At 44.9% G+C, this 9,725-nt stretch overlaps 1 protein-coding gene across 1 annotated transcript in view; it reads right to left on the bottom strand.

Annotated features, from left to right (window-relative positions):
• The window catches only part of LOC125484113 (arf-GAP with Rho-GAP domain, ANK repeat and PH domain-containing protein 2-like), a 57,806-nt gene extending 57,077 nt beyond the window's left edge, over window positions 1–729 (bottom strand). The window contains exon 1 of the mRNA XM_048601532.1: window positions 705–729. Within this exon, the coding sequence (XP_048457489.1) occupies window positions 705–729 (25 nt within the window). The remainder of the gene's footprint in view (window positions 1–704) is intronic.
• Between the last annotated feature and the right edge of the window lie 8,996 nt (window positions 730–9,725).

Below are 9,725 nucleotides of genomic sequence, written 5' to 3'. Positions count from 1 at the left end.
GCCTGGGAATTCTGTAATCATTATCTCACCTTCTGACTTCCCAAAGCCTGTACACCAAATTTCAAAGTTATTAGTCAGGAGTGTGATGGAATATGCTCCATTGGAACGGATAGGTACAGCTTGAACACTCAAGAAGCTTGACACCATCTGGGACAAAGTTGTCTATTCAATGGCACTCCAATTTATCAATTTAAACTAGCAGTCCCACCCAATCAGTGTAGTGTAATTACAATGTGCACTAAATGCAAAATGTACTGCAACATCTCACCAAGCCTCATACCATGGCACTTCCCAACTTTATGGTCTTCACCATTTAAAAGATCAAGGCCATTGAGCCTGTTGAAACATCAACACCTACAAGAACTAAATCACACACCATCCACACCTGGAAACATATCACTGCCCTTCCATGTCACTGGGTCAAATTCCTGCACCTTACCACCTTCCCCCACCCCCTCAACCTCCCCCCAACAAACAACACGCTCACCCCTCAAAAGAATGTAAGGTCTAGAGGATTCTGCACAGATTTCCAATGCTTTCTGAATCCAAGATTGCAGTTAATTCCAAGATTGCACCAAAGCATGGCAACTCTTTGTGAGCTGTCGACAGCAAATCTTATTCTTACATATCTTATAATCGTTCTGCTCTTTTAAAACTCAATTCTAAGTCTGTTAAAATTACTAACAATATTCTCTTGAATTTACTTGCGACCAGTGCCCAGGACCCCATCGAGTGCACACACTTACCTTTTGGTACAACATACTTCCCTCACTGATGCCTGAGATTGACCAGAAGTGGACACCTTACCAGGAAAAATGGAAGATGTCCTGGCCTGCAGGTGAGACTGAAACAATGGAGTTTCAAGACCCCCTCCCCAGCATTATCCTGGCAAATGTCCAAGATATTGAAAACAAACCAGATGACCTTAAAGCTAGACTTACCTTTCAGAGGGAACTGAGAGACTGCTGTGTGCTTTGTTTTACAGAGACATGGCTCGCTCCTGCTACACTTGACTGCGTTTTACAACCTGAGGGTTTCTCTATACATGGCACAGACAATGTGGCGTCCTCAGGCAAGGCAGAGGGTGGTGGTATCTGCCTCATAATCAACGCCTCCTAGTACTCAGACATGACAATCCTGGTGAGTTACTGCTCCCCGTACCTAGAATATCTTTCAATAAAGTGCTATCCTTACTACCTGCTGCACGAGTTCACCTCCGCTATCCTGACAGCAGTCTACATCCCACCTCAGGGGGAAGTGAAGAGAGCACTTAATGAAATATACAACGCTACAAATGGACTTGAGATGGAATATCCTAAGGCCTTGTTCATCATAGCCAGTGACTTCAACTGGGCCAATCTCAAGAGTGTAGTACCAAAATGCCATCAAGACATCTCCTGTCCCACCAGAGGTCCAAACATCCTTGGCCATTGCTACACCATCATCAACGATGTCTACCGCTCTATACCCTGTCTGCATTTTGGAAAATCAGATCACAATGCTATGCTCCTCCTCCTTGCTTATAAAGTAGAAATTGAAACGTGAGGACCAGTACAGAAGGTAGTACAGTGCTGATCTGGGGCAGCGGAAGAGCTTCGATGGGACTGCTTGGAATCGGTGGAATGGTCCGTATTCAAGAAGTCAGTAGTGGACATAAATGAGTAAACCCCTACAGTTACAGAATCCATTAGTCAGTGTGTAGAAGACTGGGCGTCAAAGAAGTTAATCCGAATGTTTCCCAACCAGAAACAACGGATAAACCAAGAGATCCATTGTGTACTGAAGTCCAGGTGCGAGGTATTCAAGTCAGACGACCTTGACATTTACAGGAAATCCAAATACGATCTCCCTAAGGCCATTAGAGATGCCAAGAAGCAATACAGAACTAAGCTAGAGACACAAACTGACCACACGGACACTCGCTGTTTGTGACAAGGCTTACACGATATAATGGATTACAAGTCAAAGTGGAACAGAAGAGCAGACAAAAATACGTGCCTCCCTGATGGTGCTTTGTGCATTTTATGCTCGTTTCAAGCAGAATATCAGTGAAACGGTGTCACCTGTCCCGACAACCTCGGATGTACCTATTCCCCCAATCACTGCAGCAGTAGTCAGACCAGCCTTTATGAGACTGAACCCACATGATGGATTTGGTCTAATGGAGTCCCGGCTGTGCACTCAGACCCTTTGTGTACTAGGGGGCATCTTTAACCTCTCCTTACTATGGCCTGAAGTTCCCACCTGCTTCAAGAAGATCACCATCATCCCGATGCCAAAGAAAACTCATGTAGTTTGCCTCAATAACTACCATCTGGTGGCTCAGACCTCCATAACCAAAAAGTGCTTCAAGAGGTTAGTCATGGCTTACATCAACTCTAGCCTCCCAGGCTGTCTTGATCTCTGGCAATTCGCCAACCGTCGCAACACGACCATGGGAGACGCCATTTCCCTAGCCCGACTGTCATCCCTGGAACACCAAGATAACAAGGATACCTACATCAGGCTCTTACTTGTTGAATACAGCTCCACCTTCAGCCCCCCAATTCCAATCAAATTAATCTCCAAAGTCTGAGACCCAGGTTTCTGCTCCACTCTCTGCAGTTGGATCCTCAACTTCCTGACCCACAGACCGCAATCAGTGAGAATAGACAACAACACTGGCACTGCGCCCCCCACCCCGCCACCTCCCCACCACCCTGCCACCCAAAAGGCTGTGTACTCAGCTCTTTACTATAGTCACTATAGACTTAAGACTCTATGGTTAAATATTGTCCTGACTCTGTCTACAAGTTCACTGATGACACTAGAGTCATAGGTCGGATCTCAAACAATGATGAGGCAGAAAACAAGAAAGAGATAGAGTGCTTAGTGACATAGTGCAAAGTTAACAATCTCTCCCTTAATGTAAGCAAAACTAAAAAACTGATCATTGACTTCAAGAAACAAGGTGGAGAGCATGCCCCTGTCTACACCAACGGTGCTGAGGTGTGGATGGTTGAGAGTGTTACATTCCTAGGAGTGATAATCACCAACAATCTGTCCTGATCCACTGACTTTGATGTTGCACTCAAGAAAGCATAACAATGCCTCAATTTCCTCAGAAAGCTAAGGAACTTTTCATAGATGCATCATAAAAAGCATTCAATCCAGATACATCACAGCTTGGTATGGCAACTGCTCTGCCCAGGACCATAAGAAATTACAGAAAGGTGTGAACACAACCCAGTCCATCAAGCTAGCCAACCTTCCATTCATTGACTCCATCTATACTTCTCGCTGCCTTAGGAAGGCAGCTGACATAATCAAAAATCATTCCCAAGCTGATTATAATCTCTTTCAACCTCTTCCACCAGGCAGAAGGTACAAAAACAGAAACACACGTACCAACAGGTTCAAGTACAGCTTCTTCCCCGCTGTTATTAGACTTCTGAATTCTCTCAAATTTGAAATTTAATGTTGGCCTTGCTCTTTGTTCACCTTCTCTGTAGCCATGACCATGTATTCTCTGCTTTGTTCTATCATCCATATGCACTTTGTAAGGTATGATCTGCACACAACACAAAACTTCTCACTGTACTTAGAACATAGAACATAGAACATTACAGCACAGTACAGGCCCTTCGGCCCTCGATGTTGCGCCGACCTGTGAAACCAATCTGAAGCCCATCTAACCTAAACTATTCCATTATCATCCATATGTTTATCCAATGACCATTTAAATGCCCTTAAAGTGGGCGAGTCTACTATTTTTGCAGGCAGGGCATTCCACGCCCTTATTACTCTCTGAGTAAAGACCTACCTCTGACATCTGTCTTATATCTATCACCCCTCAATTTAAAGCTATGTCCCCTCTTGCTAGACATCACCATCCGAGGAAAAAGGCTCCCACTGTCCACCCTATCTAATCCTCTGATCATCTTGTATGTCTCTATCAAGTCACCTCTTAACCTTCTTCTCTCTAACGAAAACAGCCTCAAAACCCTCAGCCTTTCCTCATAAGACCTTCCCTCCATACCAGGCAACATCCTGGTAAATCTCCTCTGCACCCTTTCCAATGCTTCCACATCCTTCCTATAATGCGGCGACCAGAATGGTACGCAATACTCCAAGTGCGGCCGCACCAGAGTTTTGTACAGCTGCAACATGACCTCATGGCTCCGAAACTCAATCCCTCTACCAATAAAACCTAACATACTGTACGCCTTCTTAACAACGCTATCAACCTGGGTGGCAACTTTCAGTGATCTATGCACATGGACACCGAGATCTTTCTGCTCATCCACACCACCAAGAATCTTACCATTAGCCCAGTACTCTGTATTCCTGTTACTCCTTCCAAAGTGAATCACCTCACACTTTTCCGCATTAAACTCCATTTGCCACCTCCCAGCCCAGCTCTGCAGCTTATCTATGTCTCTCTGTAACCTGCAACATCCTTCCGCACTATCCACAACTCCACCGACTTTGGTGTCATCTGCAAATTTGCTAACCCATCCTTCTACGCCCTCATCCAGGTCATTTATAAAAATGACAAACAGCAGTGGCCCCAAAACAGATCCTTGAGGTACACCACTAGTAACTGAACTCCAGGATGAACATTTCCCATCAACCACCACCCTCTGTCTTCTTACAGCTAGCCAATTTCTGATCCAAACCGCTAAATCACCCTCAATCCCATGCCTCCGTATTTTCTGCAATAGCCTACCATGGGGAACCTTATCAAACGCTTTACTGAAATCCAAATACACCACATCAACCGCTTGACCCTCATCCACCTGTTTGGTCACCTTCTCAAAGAACTCAATAAGGTTTGTGAGGCACGACCTACCTTTCACAAAACCGTGTTGACTATCCCTAATCAAATTATTCCTTTCTAGATGATTATAAATCCTATCTCTTATAATCCTTTCCAACACTTTACCCACAACCGAAGTAAGGCTCACTGGTCTATAATTACCAGGGTTGTCTCTACTCCCCTTCTTGAACAAGGGGACAACATTTGCTAGTCTCCAGTCTTCTGGCACTATTCCTGAAGACAATTACGACATAAAGATCAAAGCCAAAGGCTCTGCAATCTCCTCTCTGGCTTCCCAGAGAATCCTAGGATAAATCCCATCCGGCCCAGGGGACTTATCTATTTTCACACCTTCCAGAATTACTAACACCTCCTCCTTATGAACCTCAATCCCGTCTAGTCTAATAGACTGTATCTCAGTATTCTCCTCGACTACATTGTCTTTTTCCTGTGTGAATACTGACGAAAAATATTCATTTAGTACCTCTCCTATCTCTTCGGACTCCACGCACAACTTCCCACTACTGTCTTTGACCCGCCCCAATCTTACTCTAGTCATTCTTTTATTCCTGACATACCTATAGAAAGCTTCAGGGTTTTCCTTGATCCTACCTGCTAAAGACTTCTCATGTCCCCTCCTGGCTCTTCTTAGCTCTCTCTTTAGGTCCTTCCTGGCTAACTTGTAACTCTCAAGCGCCCTCACTGAGCCTTCACGCCTCATCTCTACATAAGCCTCCTTCTTCCTCTTGACAAGAGATTCAACTTCTTTAGTAAACCATGGTTCCCTCGCTCGACCACTTCCTCCCTGCCTGACAGGTACATACTTCTCAAGGACACGCAGTAGCTGTTCCTTGAACAAGCTCCACATTTCAATTGTGCCCAGCCCCTGCAGTTTCCTTCTCCATCTATGCATCCTAAATCTTGCCTCATCGCCTCATAATTGCCTTTCCCCCAGCTATAACTCTTGCCCTGCTTTACATACCGATCCCTTTCCATCGCTAAAGTAAACGTAGCCGAATTGTGGTCACTATCACCAAAGTGCTCTCCTACCTCCAAATCTAACACCTGGCCTGGTTCATTACCCAGTACCAAATCCAATGTGGCCTTGCCTCTTGTTGGCCTATCTACATACTGTGTCAGGAAACCCTCCTGCACACATTGGACAAAAACTGACCCATCTGAAGTACTCGAACTATAGCGTTTCCAGTCAATATTTGGAAAGTTAAAGTCCCCCATAACAACTACCCTGTTACTTTCGCTCCTATCCAGAATCATCTTTGCAATCTTTTCCTCTACATCTCTGGAACTTTTCGGAGGCCTATAGAAAACTCCCAACAGGGTGACCTCTCCTTTCCTGGTTCTAACCTCAGCCCATACTACCTCAGTAGACGAGGTATCATCAAACGTCCTTTCTGCCACCGTAATACTGTCCTTGACTAACAATGCCACACCTCCCCCTCTTTTACCACCTTCCCTGATCTTACTGAAACATCTAAACCCCGGAACCTGCAACAACCATTCCTGTCCCTGCTCTATCCATGTCTCCGAAATGGCCACAACATCGAAGTCCCAGGTACCAACCCATGCTGCAAGTTCACCCACCTTATTCCGGATGCTCCTGGCATTGAAGTAGACACACTTCAAACCACCTTCCTGCCTGCCGGTACACTCCTGCGATAGGGTTGAAACTTTATTTATGACCTCACTACTCTCAACCTCCTGTACACTGGAGCTACAATTCAGGTTCCCACCCCCCTGTTGAATTAGTTTAAACCCTCCCGGAGAGCATTAGCAAATTTCCCCCCCAGGATATTGGTACCCCTCTGGTTCAGGTGTAGACCATCCCATTTGTAGAGGTCCCACCTACCCCAGAATGAGCCCCAATTATTCAGGTGTCTGAATCCCTCCCTCCTGCACCATCCCTGTAGCCACGTGTTCAACTGCTCTCTCTCCCTATTCCTCACCTCGCTAGCACGTGGCACGGGTAACAAACCAGAGATAACAACTCTGTTTGTTCTAGCTCTAAGCTTCCACCCTAGCTCCTTGAATTTCTGCCTTACGTCCCCATCCCTTTTCCTACCTATGTCGTTGGTGCCTATGTGGACCACGACTTGGGGCTGCTCCCCCTCCCCCTTAAGGATCCCGAAAACACGATCCGAGACATCACGGACCCTGGCACCTGGGAGGCAACACACCAACTGTGAGTCTCTCTCGTTCCCACAGAATCTCCTATCTGTCCCCCTAACTATGGAGTCCCCAATGACTAATGCTCTCCTCCTCTCCCCCCTTCCCTTCTGAGCAACAGGGACAGAGTCTGTGCCAGAGACCTGTACCCCATGGCTTACCCCTGGTAAGTCGTCCCCCCCAACAGTATCCAAAACGGTATACTTGTTTTTGAGGGGAATGGCCACAGGGGTTCCCTGCACTGTCTGCCTGTTCCCTTTCCGTCCCCTGACTGTAACCCATCTACTTTTTTCCTGTACCTGAGGTGTGGCTACCTCCCCGTAACTCCTCTCAATTACTCCCTCAGCCTCCCGAATGATCCGAAGTTCATCCAGCTCCAGCTCCCTAACACGGTTTCCGAGGAGCTGGAGTTGGGTGCACTTCCCGCAGATGAAGTCAGTGGGGACACTAGTGGTGACCCTTACCTCCCACATTCTACAGGAGGAGCATACAACTGCCCTAACATCCATTCCCACTGTTCTGAATTCCCAAACAGACAAATTAAAAAAAAAATACTCGTAGCCTTACGAAATCAGCGCTCAGAACCTTTTTTGTTGGTTAGAGGAGGAGGATGGGTGGGAGACACTACCTCGGTAGTGTTTCGGGTAAAGCAACCGCCCAAATATATTACCTCACTTACTCCAAAAATGGAGTCACGCGAGGTAAGACTTTTATAACCGAAAAGCTCACCTTCCCAGGCTGCCCTCGCGCTTCCTCCCGGACTTCCGCTGCTGAAACAACTGAAAGGCCGCAGTCACGCGAGGTAAGACTTTTATAACCAAAAAGCTCACCTTCCCAGGCTGCCTTCGCGCTTCCTCCCGGACTCCCGCCGCTGAAACAACTTACTTAGGTACATATGACGATAATAAATAAATCAACTCTGTTAAGTGGAGAAAGCCTTTATGGCTTAACTAGGGCCTGAGTGAAGAAAGCCTTTATGGCTTTACAACCTGTCTGAAGTGAGTCAGTCATTGTTCTGAACAGACCTTAAAGGTATGTGCCAGCCTTATTTATTTTAGGGCCAAAATGGGCAGAAGTGCAGGACCCATGAGGAGCATGTTATTATCCTTTGTCTTCAGTGTCTTCTTTGCTTCCCTTCTGTGAGACCTTTCTGTAACCTCTGATGCGCAAACTGGCAGGTGGGAAAGGGCAACAGATGATATAACCTAGAATGGCTGGTCAGGGAATCTTCTCAAGTATGCTGGGAGGGACAATGGCCAAGCATAGTGAACCCAAACTGCTGAAACAAATCTGAACTTGTTCTGCTGATGGTTGTGCACAACAGAGATCAAGACAGTTCAGCGGGACTGAAACAATGGGCATGTTAAAATTTATCTTGTTTTGACAAGAACTAATATCTCAAAAATGCAGCATTAAATTGATCAAGGAAAAATAGGTAAATGACTAAGAACAGTTAATGAGCCCTGTGAATGGCTGCATAACTTGAAGGGACATATTTGAACATTTTGGATACTGAAGGAAAACATAAAAGTGAAGATTTGCAGTCTGTCCTCAGCAACAACTGTGCAGATCAGTCATCCTACAGACTAACCATTGCACAAAAACAGTGAGCTTCAAGTGAAGGGATCGAAGAAGGATCGCCCATTGGATATTGTCCCTGGCCAGCTGTTTCCAGTTACAGGTAATATTTGACCTTTTGTTAGATTTGTTTAAGTGACAAGCCAGGGACTTCCTTCAACTCCACAAAAAAGCTAGCATTTAGAGTACTTGAGTGAAGTGTGGAATGCAAGTGAAGCTTTCTCTATGTACTAAATCGATCTAACTGTCCAGTGAGAGAATCCTAATTGAATAAAATAGAATTGCATTAAACTCCTGTGTGACAGAATGGGCACCAAGTGGTCTAGCAGCATTTCAATTAGGCCCAGTGCTTATAATCATCATGGTGTAGCGCTGATGGCTGTGCAATCGACTTGCTGGAATCCCATTCTCAGTTCAAATCAATGTATTAGCTACTTTCTTAAAAATATTTCCCTGTAACCTCACTTTTGTGTCATAACATAAATTGATAAAAACGGACATGAATGTCATATAATTTGAATTGTATTTAAGTAACATAAAATGTATCATTTATAGAGTTGATGGGATTTGTTTCACACACCAGTACTTTCTAATCACTACTTTAATTGATTTTTGAAAAATCTTCAATTATCACTCTGACCAGTAATAAAACTGTCAGGACAATGTGGAAAACAATTAATGCAAATATCTCCTCCACTGGATAGTAACCAGGATTTCCATTGTCATGGTATCAACTTTTCGATGATAACTTTCTTGCTTCATGGTGCTAACAACACACAAAGCAAATTGTGCCTACTGATACTGATATCTTGCTGAAGTGCCAGGGGAATGGAGTATGCAGTGTGTCATTTTATATAGAAATAAAGACAGTACAACGAAGCTTGTCAGTGCTTGAGTATAGTGTGTTGAAAGGACGTCTTGCATGACTGCACTTGTTGTACAACTTCCTCCCCATAGTCCCCAAACCTGAGAAGTGCTCTGTAGGAATCTCTAATGATCCATGGAATGAAAAGAGGCATCTTACAGAAAACTGTACATGTGTGAAATAAGGCAACTTGGCACCCTGTGTTATCAAACTAGCACTTAAGCTTGTGAATATGTTGTATAAGCTAAGAATTCTTCAAGACAGATCAGTTGTCAAAAGGACACAAAAGAATATTGATCA

The sequence above is a fragment of the Rhincodon typus genome, chromosome 1, assembly GCF_021869965.1.
Source record: "Rhincodon typus isolate 14 chromosome 1, sRhiTyp1.1, whole genome shotgun sequence".
Taxonomy (NCBI): domain Eukaryota; kingdom Metazoa; phylum Chordata; class Chondrichthyes; order Orectolobiformes; family Rhincodontidae; genus Rhincodon; species Rhincodon typus.
The sequence above is the reverse complement of the archived record's forward strand: the minus strand, read 5'-3'. Positions and strand labels throughout refer to the sequence as shown.